The 16,883-nt window shown below is 45.8% G+C and overlaps 1 protein-coding gene across 1 annotated transcript; it reads right to left on the minus strand.

Moving 5' to 3' along the window:
• Window positions 1–3,890: 3,890 nt before the first annotated feature.
• On the minus strand, window positions 3,891–12,580 carry ZC3H10 (zinc finger CCCH-type containing 10). Its single transcript, XM_044285355.1, has 2 exons — window positions 12,407–12,580; window positions 3,891–6,937 (listed from the first exon to the last, which is right to left on the minus strand). The coding sequence occupies exon 2, from the start codon at window positions 6,835–6,837 to the stop codon at window positions 5,599–5,601; it is 1,239 nt and encodes a 412-aa protein (XP_044141290.1). The 5' UTR covers window positions 6,838–6,937; window positions 12,407–12,580; the 3' UTR covers window positions 3,891–5,598.
• Window positions 12,581–16,883: the final 4,303 nt, after the last annotated feature.

Raw genomic sequence — 16,883 nt, forward strand, 5'->3', positions numbered from 1 at the left:
GTCTGCTCTGCCCAACCATCCTAATATAATTGCTTTTGGGGCGGTGGTTTGGCTAAAAAAAAAACTACTTTTATTAATATGCTAATGAGCCTCTAGGTGCTATGGGGGCGTCATTAGCACCTAGAGACTCCGTCTACCTTCAGAAACTGCCACCGCCCAGCGCGTCCCTCCAGCCCGCCCATCTCTTCCTGAATGCGATCCTCCTTGTGAGCGCCTGTATTCTGCGCATGCGCAGTGAATGTCTGACAGCTTCCCTGCTCAGACATCTCCACTGCACCTGTTCCTCTGAGCACTATGGCGTCATCGCGCAGGCACAGTGGAGATGTCTGAGCAAGGAAGTGGTCAGACATTCACTGCGCATGCGCAGAATACATACGATCGCATTCAGGAGGAGATGGGCGGGCTGGAGGGACGCGCTCGGCGGCGGCAGTTTCTGAAGGTAGACGGAGCCTCTAGGTGCTAATGACGCCCCCATAGCACCTAGAGGCTCATTAGCATATTAATAAAATAGTTTTTTTAGCCAAACCACCGCCCCAAAAGCAATTATATTAGGATGGTTGGCCAGAGCAGACACTAGCGGATCGCTAGTGTCTGACAGCTAAATATGTGACACCTAAGTGGTAGAAACCCTTTAAGTTGCAGAGCCCAATTCTGCATCGAAGTACAGCTCTATGTAAGTGAAAGCAGTTTAAAGCCTTCCTGATATGGCAATTTTCCATTTTTGTTTTTCACTCCCTGCCTTCCCGGAGCCACACATTTTTTTTTTCTTCCCCCCCCCCCATTCACATAGGTGTATGAGGACAGCATGATATTACAGCGATACCATATTTGTATGGTTTTTCTTGTGTTTTAAGTTAACCCTTTTCATTTTGCGCTCCCTGCCTTCCCAGAGCCATAACTTGTTTTATTTGTCTGTTCACATAGCCATATGAGGGCTTGTTTTTTTGCGGGACAAGTTGCATTTTTGAACGACCACCATTTAATATTGCATATGATGTACTGGGAAGAAAAAAATTCCAAATGGGGTGAAATCGCAACAACAAAAAAAAAGCGATTCCACCAGTTTTACAGTTGTTTTTTTTAATTATGTTTGATGTACAATAAAACTGATCAGTTACTTTTATTCTACAGGTCAGTACAAATCCAGCGATACCTTTATATGTATAGTTTTTCTTGCAGTTTTGATAGCGATTAAAAAAAAAATGGGGGGGGGGGGTAAGTCATAGAGCAGCAGGAAATGCTAGCAGAATGCTTGGGTGTATAGGGAGAGGCATTACCAGTAGAAAGAGGGAGGTGCTCATGCCGCTCTACAGAGCACTAGTGAGACCTCATTTGGAGTATTGTGCGCAGTACTGGAGACCATATCTCCAGAAGGATATTGATACTTTGGAGAGAGTTCAGAGAAGAGCGACTAAACTAGTACATGGATTGCAGGATAAAACTTACCGGGAAAGATTAAAAGGACCTTAACATGTATAACTTGGAAGAAAGACGAGACAGAGGGGATATGATAGAAACTTTACATAAAGGGAATTAACACGGTAAAAGAGGAGAGAATATTTAAGAGAAGAAAAACTGCTACAAGAGGACATAGTTTTAAATTAGAGGGGCAAAGGTTTAAAAGTAATGTCAGGAAGTATTACTTTACTGAGAGAGTAGTGGATGCATGGAATAGCCTTCCTGCAGAAGTGGTAGCTGCAAATACAGTGGAGGAGTTTAAGCATGCATGGGATAGGCATAAGGCCATCCTTCATATAAGATAGGGCCAGGGGCTATCCATAGTATTCAGTATATTGGGCAGACTAGATGGGCCAAATGGTTCTTATCTGCCGACACATTCTATGTTTCTAAGTGAGGGGGAAAAAAATTATATTTTATTTTGTCACCATATTTTCATCCCTATAACTTTTTTGTAATTATGTGTACGGAGCTGTATGGGGGCTCATTTTTTGCAGGGCAAACTGAACTTTTTATTTATACCATTCTGGGGTGTGTATGACTTTTTTTAGAAAATGAAGCGACCAGAAACGTCAAATCGGCCATTTGGATGCTTTTTTCCATTTCGCTGTATAGGGTATATATATATTTTTTTACTTCTTTTATTTGGGGAAAAGGGGCGACAAATTTTTTTAAAATTTTTTTAACACTTTTTTATAGTTCCCATAGGGAACTATAAAATGCAATCATCTGACTGCCATTATCAGACTCCAAAGCACTTGCATTCAAGTCTATGATGATTTCACTACTTTCCTATGGAGCCCTAATACAGGCAAAGGCTCCATAGGAAATACCGGTACTATGCAGCAGCCTTGTGCCATTCATAAAGACAGGGGCTGCTGCATACATGCTCTGGCTCCTCTGATCGCCACACGGGGGAGCTGGAGCACAACTGACAGTATCATCTGAGGGGTTAAATGTCCACGATCGGCATTACTACCGGTTGCAGGCATGAGCCACGGGTGTCTGCTAAAAGAAGCAGGCGGCCCACAGTGGGCACCATCTTTAAACACCTGCCCAGTGCCATACATGTACGGTGCTGGGCGTGAAAGAGTTAATACTGAAAAATATAAATAAATCTAAATTAGTTTTTTCAGTTCATTTCATTTTTTTTATAGTTATGTCTATGGAGCTATGTGGGGACTTTTTTTTTTTTAGGTCCCCAAGTGTATCTCAACATACAATCATTAGATTGTAATTTGTATAGAGTGGGTGAGTAAAAGAATGTTATCCATTACCTTATACAAAGATAGCTGTGTGAACATGGGCCTTAGCCTACTTTCACACAAGCGTGTTCAGTAGTGTTGAGCAAAGTGAGATCCGGATCATAGATCCAAAGTTGCTTTTTGCAAAACTTCATTTGAATGCTGTACAGAGACCCTCTGTACAGCATGCAAATGTAGGGGCTTCGCAGAGGTAAAATCTGTTATGTCCAAAGTCTTGGGGGACATCGTTGAATAACTTCAGACTTTGATGATTCAACTTAAAAAACATTTAAAAACTGGGATCGAAAGTCTGCTTCGGTACCCAGGTACCAGCCAGTATCAACACAGAGTTCCAATCCCAGTTTTAAAATGGTTTTCAAGGTGAATAATCAAAGTCCGAATTTATTCTACAGTCTCGTGAGACTTTTGATATAACAAATTTCACCTCTGCGAAGCCCGTACATTTGAATTCTATATGGAGCTGGGTCTCTGTACAGCATTCAAACGAAGTTTTAAATAAAGCGACTTTGGCTCTACGATCCGAAGTGTGATTCGCTCAACCATAGTGTTCAGTCCGGAAAACACTGTTCGTTGCATTTCCTGAACACTGCTACTCTAACCCATACCTCTGACTGCAGGTCTACTGTACTCTCAACCTTATGAGGACAGTCAATGGACCCATGGTCAGACACAAACCCACAGCATCATGATGTGAATTTGGTTGTGAGGAGCAATGTCAGGTCCAAGAATGCAGCCCTCGCACAGTGCATTACCTGGACTGAGCACAACTAGTATAAAGACTGCAAGTGTAGTGGTAGTAGTTTTGCATCAGTCAGAAGGCCACCAGTTTTGTGACATTTTATTCACCTTCATATTGATCTCATTGTGATCCTAAAGGTTCCATATGATGTAGGAATTTATTTACCAGAGAAGATGGTGTTCTTCCATGTAAAAACAGTACACATGGGCTTTTTTTTTTTTTTTAACACAACTGATTTTAAAAATGCTTCAGAGAAGTCACTAGAAGGGGGTAAAATACAGATAGGAGTGGGATTTGTAAGAGCAATTATGAAAATTGGATTCTGATCTTCCACTGATTTTTCAGCTGTTTTTTGCCACTTGAAAATCATGTTACGGTCATTGTTAAAAAGCATCTGCAGATCTGAAGTAAAGACAGCATAAACAAGGTAAAGATGTTTAGGGACTTTATACACGTCACAAAAAGACTACACACAAGATCATTTTATCTGCTACATCACAGTAACATGTGAATGGAACTGAAACAATATGCAAACAATGACAAACTGCCATTCACCATGCAAGAAATCAATAAGCAATGGTTATAAACAAAGTACAGAAATCAATACACTGTAACCTACTATAAGTCATCCTCAATTGTTCTCGGAGCCATAGGGAGATTGCCCAGAAAACAGCCACACTGGCTACATGTACAGCCACAAGCATAGTTGTGGTTGTCCCAGCTTGTCATGTGCTAAGAAAAAAAAAGGTCATTTTTGATTATGAAGAGACTTTCTATACGACCTGGAAATAGAAGTTGTCAGAAGTGATCAAAATCCCCATAGTTCTTACCAGATGAGGTTCTTGAGGGCTTCTGACAACTAGAAGAACTCAGACAAATCATTACAATTAAAAATGATCTGTTCTCTTCACAAATGAAAAGACAGGAAAAAAACAGCCATGCTTGAAATATGGCTTGTGCCATACACATCGTATAGTTGTCTGCTGGACACTTATTCTGGTGACAGCAATCTCCCCAACATCCCTATAAAAATGCACAAGACTGTTTATTAAAAGAAAAAATAACGGAGACGTGCCACTGCCAGACACTTAGCAACAGCTTGTCTCTCGACACACCTGTTAGAGTCTTATTATATGGGTCAATAGCGAGCCAATAGCAAGCGCTAAGATGTAAAAGCTTAAAGGGGTTCTCGGCTTTTCCTATATTGATGACCTATCCTCAGGACTGATCATCAATATCAGATTGGCAGGGGACCGAGTGCAAGCACTCCAGCTGTTTGAAGAGAGCACAATGCTCGTACGAGGGCAGTGTTCTTTTCACTGTTCACCTGCTCGCCATTGACATTACAGCTCAGCCGCCCCATTCACTTCAAAGCGATGGCTGAAGTGAATAGGACAGAGGAGGTGTAGGCCACCACAACTTTCTATTGAACAGTGCATCTGGTGGCTGTAGGGGACAGATGTCTAGACGGCATGACGGGTGTTGGACCCCCACTAATCCGATACCAATAACCCATCCTGAAGATAGGTTATCAATATCTCAAGGCCAGAAAACCCTTTTAATGCATTGGGTAAATATTTTCAGAGGAAAAAAAAAAAACACAACATTAGCTTGATCATGTCTGTCAGTAATAAATCAAAGTTCACATCAAGAGAATCTGTCAAAAAAAAATGCCTTGGAAACTATGGAAAGTGTAAATGTAACACCCTGATTTTATTAAAACGATTAGCAAGTTTCCATTGGAGGGGGCAAACATATTCAAGAACTCCAGAAGGAAACAGGTTTTATTTTTTTTCTCCATTTAATAGTAAGGAGGGGGGGGGGGGGGGGGGTTGATAGAAGGGAAACTTTTGGTTTCCAGACATTCTCATTATGAAATATTTGGATCATGTACTGTGAACACAAACCATGCATAAGAAATAGGTAATTAAAAAAAAATCCCCCCCTCCCCAAAAAATAGAAACCCAGCTTTATAAAACTGAACTTTTCATGTGTATATAACACATTTCCCAATCCTTATTTTATTCACTATAACACATGTATCTCCTCCACCAGCATAATGCCCCATACGGATGGCACTCATTACCTTGGCAGATGTGCTGCCAGGGAGCTGGTCAATTAAAGGGTTGAGACAGATTAGTGAGGCATGGCCGTTATGCGCATGCTTTGTGAAGCAATGGGATAGGTTACCATAGGTGTAGTAGCATGACTCATGGTGATGTGAGAAAGGGGCTGAGCCATGGAAACAGCCACGGGGGCAACAGACACCGCTACAGGTGCCATGGAGACAGGCGGAGGAGCCATGCTTTGGGCAATGGTTTGCGCCAGCGCAGCAGAGAGTGGGGTAATTTCAGGGTTTAGTTGAGGGGCCGCGTTGGTCTGTGCCGGAGCAGGTGCGCCAGTGGAGGCCACCAGTTCCTGCTGCGTGACTGGTCGGGGCTGCAGTGCCTGGCTGCTTAAAGTGGTGTGCGTTTGCGCAATGCCATGGTTATAATTAGTGACTGTCCCCACTGCCTGCTCACTGGTTGGTGCTGTGGTGCTCAGGGTGCTTAGTGTAACCACTTTGGCTTGACTACGAAACTGAGCATTCTGGTCAAGCAAAACTTCATTTGTTGCCGCCAGAACAGAAACTTGCTTTTTCAGCTCCTCAAGACGTCTCCTAAGCATGACGTTTTCTTCCTCCAACATGCGGTATTCAACTGGGGATGCACTGTAGTACCCATCGTATCCCACGCGGCGTCTTTTCAGTACGGGATCATCAAAGCGATCACCATAACGAAAAGATGAAGAAAAGTGTTCGGGTTCTGAAATTCCATCAGGTCCTCCGAAATGCTCAAAAGAACGTGCAGTGGCAGTAGGCAGGCCCCCAGAACTCAGGCCAGCATTAAGGACCCCACTGCGCATGTCACATGGGAATTCATATTGATAATCGTAGTCCCTCTGCAAATGGCGAAACTTGCACCTGTCTCCACGCTGGCAATCACCTTTTAGGAAGTCCCGACAGATGGGAATCTCATCCTTAGTAGCCAGGTCTGTGGGTGACAAGCCAAGACCAGCTGCCACTTTGTGCCTCAAGCGAGGAGGCAGCTCGCCACATTTCTTGTAGTGTTCTTCATCCTCCTTTGTGCCATGAATAAATCGGCAGTTGATGCGAACGCACTGCTTATTCTGAAAGTCATGACAGAAGACAAATTCATTCTTTTGCACCCCAAGATCGGAAACATCACTGGTATCTGGATGCTTAAAGCGACAGCGCTTCCCTCGCTTGCATACATTGCGGAGAAAGTCACGGCAAACATATTCCACCGCTGAAGACGCGTCCTCGCTGCCACTACCACTGCTGCCACCATTTGCGTAATTCTCCCTGTTCGGCATTGTTTTAGCAGCGCTTATTTGTGCTTTTTTTTAAATCGTCAACACTTATCGCTGCGCCTTAGAACGTGAGATGCACCCGGCAAAGCGCTCTGCGTAAAAGCTGTAAGAGAGAACATTACATTCAGCAATATTTTAGGCACAGATCTATATATCTAAAGAATATATCTAAAGTGTAAGGGCTCATGCACACGACCGGGTGCTGCCCGTGGCCGTATCACGGCCGCATATGGCAAGTCCGCAATCCGGGAGATGCGGAATGGAGGCACTACACAGAGTTCTTCCATGGGTTTTCTGTCCGTCACGCCGCAAAAAATAGTGCATGCACTACATTTTTGCAGTGCAGACAGATCACAGACCCATTCAAGTTGAATGGGTCTGGATCTGTTTGCGGCCGCCGCAAGGATGTTGCCGTGCATTAGGGACCGCAAATTGCGGTCCCCAATGCACGGAACAGTCAGCACACAGCCGTGTGCAAGAGCCCTAAAACAGGACCCTATCCTGATAATGCTTTCCACACCATTTCCATACTGAAAGGGTTTCCATAACTTGTAGAATCTATCTGGCCAAGGCCTCATACATCCATGTGCATTACGTATTTTGTGGAACGGAACAGCTGGCCTCTGATAGAACAGTACTATCCTTGTCCGTAATGCGTACAATAATAGGACATTTTTTTTTTGCGGAATGGAAATACGGAAACGGAATGCACACGGAGTAACTGCCTTTTTTTGCGGACCCATTGAAATGAAGGGTTCTGCATAGGGTCCCAAAAAAAAAAACAGAATGGACATGGAAAGAAAATACATTTGTGTGCATGAGACCTAAGGCTGGTTTCACAGTAGCACTAAAATGATCTGGCAGTGGAACAGTCCGCATTCATCGTATCCGGCATTGCTTTGCTTGCAGAGGTATTTGGCACTATAGGACAGATGCCATTATAGTCAATGGTGCCTTGCCAGATGCGATGAACACCGGCAGGCTGTTCCTCTGCCAGAACAGAACCTACCGGATGCTTTTAGCGCTAGCCTGAAACTAGCCTAAGAATGCCTCTCTGCTGATGGTTACACCTAGCATTGACAAAACTTAAAAGGTGTTTTCCAGGATTTTAAGGCTACTTTCACACCTGCGTTCGATCGGATCCGTTCTGAACGGATCCGCTCATATTAATGCAGACGGTGGCTCCGTTCAGAACGGATCCGTCTGCATTAGAACTTAGAAAAATTTTCTAAGTCTGAAAGTAGCCTGAGCGGATCCGTTCAGACTTTACATTGAAAGTCAATGGGGGACGGATCCGCTTGAAGATTGAGCCATATGGTGTCATCTTCAAGCGGATCCGTCCCCATTGACTTACATTGTAAGTCGGAACGGATCTGCTCGCCTCGGCACGGCCGGGCGGACACCTGAACGCTGCTTGCAGCGTTCAGGTGTCCGCTCACTGAGCGGAGCGGAGGCTGAGCGCTGGCAGGCGGATGCATTCTCAGTGGATCCACCTCCACTGAGAATGCATTAGGGCCAGACAGCTGCGTTCAGGGCCGCTCGTGAGCCCCTTCAAACGGAGCTCACACCTGAACGCAGGTGTGAAAGGAGCCCAATACTGATTACCTAGCCTCAGGATAGGTCATCAATAACAGATCAACGAAGGGTCAAACACCCGGGGCACCCCCGCCAATCAGCTGGTCAAGGGTCCATTCAGACATCCGTATGTGTTTTGCGGTCTGCAAACAGCGGATCCGCAAAACACCAGCAATGTGCGTTACACATGTCGCAGACCGCACCTCGTCTGCATTATAATGGAAAATGCCTTTTCTTGTCCACAGTTGTGGACAAGAATTGGACATGTTCTATTTTTTTTTTTCGAGAACGGAATTGCGGATAGCACATAGTGTGCTGTCCGCATCCGTTCTGGCCCCGTTGAAAATGAATGGGTCCGCACCCGTTCCGCAAAATTGCAGAACGGATCTGGACCCAAGTTGCGGACATGTGAATGGACCCTAAAGGGAAAGAAATCCTGCGTGCGAGTGCAGCCTTTCCTTTCATTGTCAACAGCGAGCAGGTAAGAAACGGAGCAGCGAGCAGGTGTAATTACAAGAAGCCGTCCCATTCACTTCAATGGGACGGCTTGTATTAACACCGGCTCACCGCTGCAACATGAAGCATGTAAACAATGAAGGAAGGCTAGGCTCACATGGAGTGCGGCCTTCTCTAACCAGCTGATCGGCAGGGGTCCTGAGGATAGGTCAACCATTAATATCCCAGAAAACACCTTTAATAGAATGCATACCTATGCCTTATGCAGGCAATACAAGGTCTGGAAATAGTTCCTGTTAAGATATAGTATGTCAATAAGGGTATATTCACACAGCGCAGATTAGTGGTAGAAAGGTCTCAGATTGTTCCATTAATTTGAATCTGCCAGGGACACTGGGGTACTAATGGGTAGTATCACTATATCGCTCACTGCCATTTAGGGTCATTTATCAAACTGGTGTAAAGTAGAACTGGCTTAGTTGCCTATAGGAACCAGAGGAAATCTTTCATTTTCCAAAGGAGCTATGAAAAATGAGAGGTGGAATCTGATTGGTTGTTATGGGCAACTAAGCCAGTTCTACTTTACACCAGTTTGATAAATGACCCTATATATTTTAGGGTCTGTTCACATCTGTGTCGGAGGCTCCATTAGGAGCATCTGTCTGTGTTCGTCAAAAATGTTCTGCATGCAGGACTCTTCTCCGCTAATAAAAATGTTCTCCGAAACGGAAAACAAATAGATCCCATTATAGTCAGGGGGATCTGTTAGTTTCAGTTACATGCCAGATCCAGCACTTGTATTATTTCCGTTCTTCTACTCCTATAATTGAGCAGAATGACGGACAATAGCGCTGATGTGAATGCCCTCTTATAAGGCTGGTCTCACGCGGGCAAGTTCAATGCACATACACACTGCAAGTTCAACCTATTGAACTCACTAGTGTAAATAAAGTGATTTTCAGTTGTAGAAAACACTCCTTCTGTATAGTCAGCTCGTGTCTTGTTTTTGTTTCGTTAGGGTGCACACTTTTTGCACCCCCCCCCCCCCCCAAACTGAGCACAGCATGGCCAAATGGAGGGGCAGCTTACCATTACTTTGCAAGTTCATCATTTAAAAAAAGTGACAACCAATATGGCTTGACCTCATGTAAAGCAGCCACCACAACCCAGCTGGAAAAGTACCAATAAGTACAAGAAGCTCTTGGCAAACTTTGGCTACAGCTCTAACATCTGACTTAGGGCTCATTCAGTCGGCTGTATGCTATCTGCAAAAACGCGGATCCGTTTTTTTGTTGATTAGATGCAGGCTAGGGCTGCACTAAACGATTATTTGAGAAATAGCGTATTCTATCGATTAATCGAGTAATCTAATAATATAGACCGTTTTCCCATTACAAAAACTCAGACCCAGCGTTGACCTGACGGTGTGTCAGGAAGGATACAGTGCAGCGCGGCACGGGTTAGCGGGTGACCAGAGTGGTGAGTAATAGCAAGCGCTTCACTCCTGCTTTGTGGTCACATGAGACAAACGAATCCTCAATGCTAAAAATTTGCATTGAGGATTTTTTGTGTCAAATTACTCGATTCAATCTAATATTCGTTTCAGCCCTAATGCAGACCTATTCACTTCTATGGGACCCCTTTCATCCGTTCTACGGCTCCGCAAAACAATTAAAACACGTCCCTTACTTGTAAGTGAAAATCAGGACATGGCTCCATTGAAGTAATTTTTTTTGGCGGACATGCTGTGGGTCCGTTTTTTGCAGACAGCATACGGCCATCTGAATGAGCCCTTACTTTAAAAACATCTTATACCTTGAGGCAGAATTTTTTTTAAAGGGTAACTGACCTTTTAGACAGGTTTATTTAAAAATATTCTAAATGCCCTGAAACAAATTTTGTGATTACCAATTTCGTTGTTTTACAGAGGGTGTGGGGAAAGAAACAGGCACTGGAAGGCAGCGGCGTTGGCAGTAGTGCCGTGGCCTTCTCGCCGTTTACCGCAGGCCCAGTGACGTCAAGTAAACAGAGCTCAGCCCCACCCAGGCCAGTGATACTATTCGTGATGTCGCTGGGCCTGCGTTAAACAGTGAGAAGGCCACAGCACTACTGCCAGCATCGCTGCCTTCTCAAACAGCTAATCAGCGGGGGTCCCGGGTGTTAGACCACTGCCGATCAGATGCGGATGATCTATCCAGAGGATAGATTATCAGTAAAAAAAATAATAATAATGCAGAACCCCTTTAAAAAGGGAGTCTGTCACCTCCATATGGCCATATACAGTGCTTACATGGCTCTGTAGCACACCGATACAGGATTGTAACAGTACCTTTGTCTTTAGACTTGCACCAGCAGGAAAAACGAAGTTTAATTCATATGCAAATGAGCATCTGCAAGTGCCCAGGGGAGGAGTTCAGTGTGTAGGAGCCCAGGCTGGGAGGAGTAAAGTGAAAAGAAGGCAGAGCAGCCTAGGCGCCTACACACTGAACGCCACGAGTGCTCATTTGCATATGAATTAAACTTCGTTTTTCCTGCTTGTGCAAGTCTAAAGAAAGGTACCGTTACAATCCTGTATAGGTGTGCTACAGAGCCATGTAAGCACTGTATATGGCCATATGGAGGTGACAGACTCCCTTTAAGGTGTCTACAGAGCTTTGGAATCCGCACACCAGTATACAGCTGACATGTATGCGGTACACAGATTCCCCAGTACCGCTGTAATAGGGGCCACAGCAAGCACACATTGCTGTTATTGCATTCCCACTCGGCTAAATCCTGGCCTAGCACATCGGTGCAAGAGACCCTGCAGAGCAGACACAGGAAGGGGTGGCCCCTTGAGGACATCTGCTGTACATGTATACAATAACGTTGATCATAGGCATTTAACCCCCTCAGATACGAAGGTCAATTGTGACCATGGCACCAGAAGAGTACAGCACTCCTGGGGCTGGAAGATCTCCCCCTTGCTGCAATCGGGGAAGCTGTTCATTCCCTGTGGCTGCCTCGGCCCACCCCTAGCTGTTCCTATGCAGACACTGACTGACAAAGCTCCCTAAGAAAATAAGGCAACTGATAATTCATTGCAATCTATGGGAGGAACGCTCTGATTGCATATTCAAGTTCCATAGGGAAGCTCTTAAGGTGAACAAAATAAGAATTTTTTCAAAAATTAAAAATATATAATAAAAAAAAAAAAAACACACACCATTCCCAAAATGGGTGAAGTCTTAAAATAAAGATATTTATCCCCTACCGTTAAAGCTGTAACAAAAATCAAAATAACCGATCCATCGTGTTTTGCTTCACCCCATACACTACATCACGTCATGTACCCTGAGGACCGGGGCGGGAGGAACCCCTCACCTCAGTCAGTCCCGCAGCAGCACGCGCCTATGGCAGTGGAAGGCTCCCGCCATCAAGACGCGGGAAAAGGAGTAGGGCCACTACGTCACCGCAGGCGGCCATTCGCACATTATGTGGTGATATTAGCCGCTTACTGCGCACATCCCGCCACCGCCCGCACACACAAACCCATACGTACCAAGGAGCGCTGTGCAGCGGAGGCCTGCGTAGTTACACCGCTGACGGCAACTACAACGGAAATATCGCTTCCAAGTAGAAATAAAGCAAGCACACGCATTAGCTTATACGATCCCCGCTCAGGCCCGCACGACATGAAACCACACCCACTTCCGGAGCGGCGCTTACGTACACGAAGCGTAAGGGGCGGGGTTCTATAGAACGAGGAAGCTCGGACAAACGCTAGAGTGTATGGGCTAAGGTCACGTGACAGGATCACGTGCCGCTGCAATAAGGGGGCGGTGTTCTATAGAACAAGGAAGCTGGGGCAAACGCTAGGGTGTATGGGCTGCCGGGAGATTTAAAGTCACGTGCCCCTGCGATGGCGTCAAGCAGCTAATGCTGTAGTAAAGAGAAGACAGTTTTGTTTTTTGGGGAGGAAGCTTCAAACACCTATGAGTAATGCAAACAATATGTCCCAGAGTACTGTAAACAACATGGCGTAGGTTTGAAGTCCCATGAGCACACAGATGTGAGAATTGCCAAGGCTAGGTTAGCATCAGTGGTTTTGAGTTTCACTCTGGTCTGTGAGAGTGGCAGCTGCTTATTATCATACCTCCCAACTTTTGAAAATAAGGAAGAGGGACAGAATGTGCCGGGCGCGAAGCGTTCCGTGGCAAATAGTTTTCCACACTAGGCCACACCTCTAACTCCGCCTAAAACAGAACCAAACACCTAACCCAGTGGTGGCGAACCTATGGCACGGGTGCCAGAGGCGGCACAGCCCTCTCTGTGGGCACCAGCGCCCTGGAAAAAGTCTATGGTGTACCAATGTGCCTTAGACTTCTCCTGCCATTCATCAGCGTAGGCGCACTATGAATGGCACAAGCAGTGCACTGAATGTAGGCAGGCTGTTATAGCTAAATGATAAAGTACATGGAAGATATACTATACTAGACTGTAATATTCAGGGTAAAGTGCCACCAGTTGAGCTAATGTCCCCACAGTGCCCCCATAATATGCCAGTATAAAATACCCCGATATAGTGCCCGCCGTAAATGCCCCCATAGTGCTCCTCTCCCCCTCCCTCCTAGTGCCCCCATAATGTACCAGTATAAAATTCCCCATATATAGTGCCCCAGTAGATGCCCTCAGTGTCCCCCATAATTTGTAAGTATAAAATACCCCTTCTTAGTGCCCCCGTAGATGACCCCATAGTACCCACCATAATGTGTCCCAGTATAAAATGCCCCTATACAAAGCCCCCATATAAAATAACCATTCTTTGTGGCCTCAATAGATGCCCCTATAGTGCCCACCAATAATGTGCCAGTAATAAGTGCCCCAAATGTGCCAGTAATAAGTGCCCCCATCGATGTCCCCAATAATGTGCCAGTAGCCAGAGCCCCCACCATCATGTGCCAGTAGCCGCAACCCCCTATATCATGTGCCAGTAGCCAGAGCCCCCCTATATCATGTGCCAGCAGCCAGAGCCCCCCCTATATCATGTGTCAGTGGCCAGAGCCCACCCTATATCATGTGCCAGTAGCCAGAGCCCATCCTATATCATGTGCCAGCAGCCAGAGCCCCCTATTTCATGTGCCAGTAGCCAGAGCCCCCCTATCATGTGCCAGTAGCCAGAGCCCCCCCATCATGTGCCAGTAGCCTGAGGCCCCCCATCATGTGCCAGTAGCCATAGCCCCCCCTATCGTGCCAGTAGCCAGAGCCCCCCATCATGTGCCAGTAGCCATAGGCCCCCCTATCATGTGCCAGTAGCCTGAGCCCCCCATCAACATGTGCCAGTAGCCATAGGCCCCCCTATCATGTGCCAGTAGCAATAGGGCCCTCCCATCATGTGCCAGTAGCCACTAGTATTGACAAAAAAAAAGAAAAAACACTTATACTTACCTCCTTGGCAGCAATGTGATGCAGGCCTCTTCCGGCCTGTGTCCCGCGCTGTACGGCTCAGGCGGCGCGATGACGTCATCACGCCGCCTGCGCCGGACTCTGATAGGCTGTCGGCCTAGTGCCTGCAGCCTATCATAGGAAGGGGAAGGGACACACCTCTCCCTCTCCTACCCTGCTGCACAGCCATCTGTATCGCTGTCCTGAGGACGGCGATACAGATGACTGGAGATGAGCGTTTCAATGGAAGCGCTCATCTCCAGCCCCTTACCTCTATGGAAGCGCCGGCCCTGACTGTCACAACAGCAGCGGTCGGCGGCTCAGGTCATTCCGGGACACTGCATTGTCCCGAAATGAGGGTGACTGGGACCCGGGACAGACTCTCCAAATGCGGGACTGTCCCAGGCGATCTGGGATATGTCGTCACCCTACTTCACAGTAGTTATGCCCAGATATGTGTCCCTCACAGTAACATAGTTTACAAGGCTGAAAAAAGACATCCATCCATCCAGTTCAGCCTGTTATCCTGCAAGCTGATCCAGAGGAAGGCAAAAAAAAAAACTGTGAGATAGAAGCCAATTTTCCCCACTTAAGGGGAAGAAAAACTCCTTCCCGACTCCATTCAGGCAATCAAAATAACATCCTGGATCAACGACCCCTCTCTAGTAGCTATAGCCTGTAATATTATTACACTCCAGAAATACATGCAGACCCCTCTTGAACTTTTTTAGTGACCTCACCATCACCACCTCCTCAGGCAGAGAGTTCCATAGTCTCACTGCTCTTACCGTAAAGAATCCTCTTCTATGTTTGTGTACAAACCTTCTTTCCTCCAGACGCAGAGGATGTCCCCTCTTCACAGTCCTGGGGATAAATAGATGATAGGAGAGATCTCTGTACTGACCCCTGATATATTTATACATAATTATTAGATCTCCCCTCAGTAGTCTTTTTTCTAAAGTGAATAACCCTAATTTTGATATTCTTTCAGGGTACTGTAGTCCCCCAATTCCAGTTATTACTTTAGTTGCCCTTCTCTGAACCCTCTCCAGCTCTGCTATGTCTGCCTTGTTGTCACTGGACGGTGTACAGGAAACAAGACAATGCAACATGCATATAATGTCACGGACGGTGTACAGGAAACAGGACAATGCAACATGCATATATGACTCACTGGATCCAAAGCTAATGAACCAAAAGGGAGACCCCTGCACAAGACCTGGCACTTTCCCTGGCTGCTCAGCCTATGGAAAAATCCCAAAGGTGGATGGTTGCATATCCACGTACCTCGACTAAATAACACCTGAACACCCTACAATAGTGAGGGGACACGACCACCGGCTCTCTACACCAGACACGGAGGGAGTCAGGGTCACCTGGGATCCAGCAAACAGAAAATAACAGATAAATGTACAGCACTTAACTTAGTAGCAGACTGGGAAATAGGATCAGCATGCACACACACTTCAGGAAGAAGTATAAGCCGCCCAGTAATGCATTATGGGGAGGAATTTAAAGGGAAGCAATCAGTCCAACTACATGACAGCTGAGAGAGGCTAACGAGATGAGGAACTGAACACCACAACAAAGAAAACTCAAGGAGGAGGTTCTGAAAGGCTTCTGTCAGAGCTTCTCAGCTGTCTGGTTGTGACATATGTTTACAGGAGCCCAGAACTGTACACAGTACTCCATGTGTGGTCTTGACTAGTGATTTGTAAAGTGGTAGGACTATGTTCTCATCACGGGCATCTATGCCCCTTTTGATGCAAACCATTATCTTATTGGCCTTGGCAACAGCTGCCTGACACTGTTTTTTACTGCTTAGTTTGCTGTTTATTAAAATTCCTAGGTCTTTTTCCATGTCAGTGTTACTGAGTCTTTTACCATTTAGTATGTACGGGTGACTTGCATTATTCCTTCCCATGTTCACTACCTTACATTTGTAAGTGTTAAACCTCATCTGCCACTACTCTGTCCAAGCCTCCAATCTATCCAAATCCCTCTGTAGTAGTATACTGCCCTCTTCAGTTTAGTGTCATCTGCAAAAATTGATATTTTACTGTGCAAGCCTTCTACAAGATCATTATTAAATATATCGACGAGAATAGGGCCCAATACTGAGGTACCCCACTAGTGACCCAATCTGAACGTGTACCATTACTATTACTGAGCCAGTTACCCACATACAGACATTTCCCCCCAGTCCAAGCCTTCTCATTTTATATACTAACCCATGGGTAGGCAACCTTCGGCACTCCAGCTGTTGTGAAACTACAACTCCCAGCATGCATACTTACTCTGCTCTTCTCGGAACTCCCATAGAAATGACTGGAGCATGCTGAGAATTGTAGTTTAACAGCAGCTGGAGTGCCGAAGGTTGCCGATCCCTGTACTAACCTTTTATGTGGTACAGTGTCAAATGCTTTGGAGAAGTCAAGATATATGACATCCATTGATTCGCCGCTGTCAAGTCTATAACTTACCTCCTCAGTAGTTATGCCCAGATATGAGGCCCCTCACAGTAGTATGCTCAGCTGTGCCCCCCTCACAGTAATATGCCCATCTGTGCCCTCTCACATTAATATGCCCATCTG

The sequence above is a fragment of the Bufo gargarizans genome, chromosome 3, assembly GCF_014858855.1.
Source record: "Bufo gargarizans isolate SCDJY-AF-19 chromosome 3, ASM1485885v1, whole genome shotgun sequence".
In the NCBI taxonomy this organism is placed as follows: Eukaryota; Metazoa; Chordata; class Amphibia; order Anura; family Bufonidae; genus Bufo; species Bufo gargarizans.

Coding starts and splice junctions, on each gene's coding strand:
- ZC3H10 (XM_044285355.1), bottom strand. CDS start 6,837: ATGCCGAACAGGGAGAATTACGCAAATGGTGGCAGCAGTGGTAGTGGC.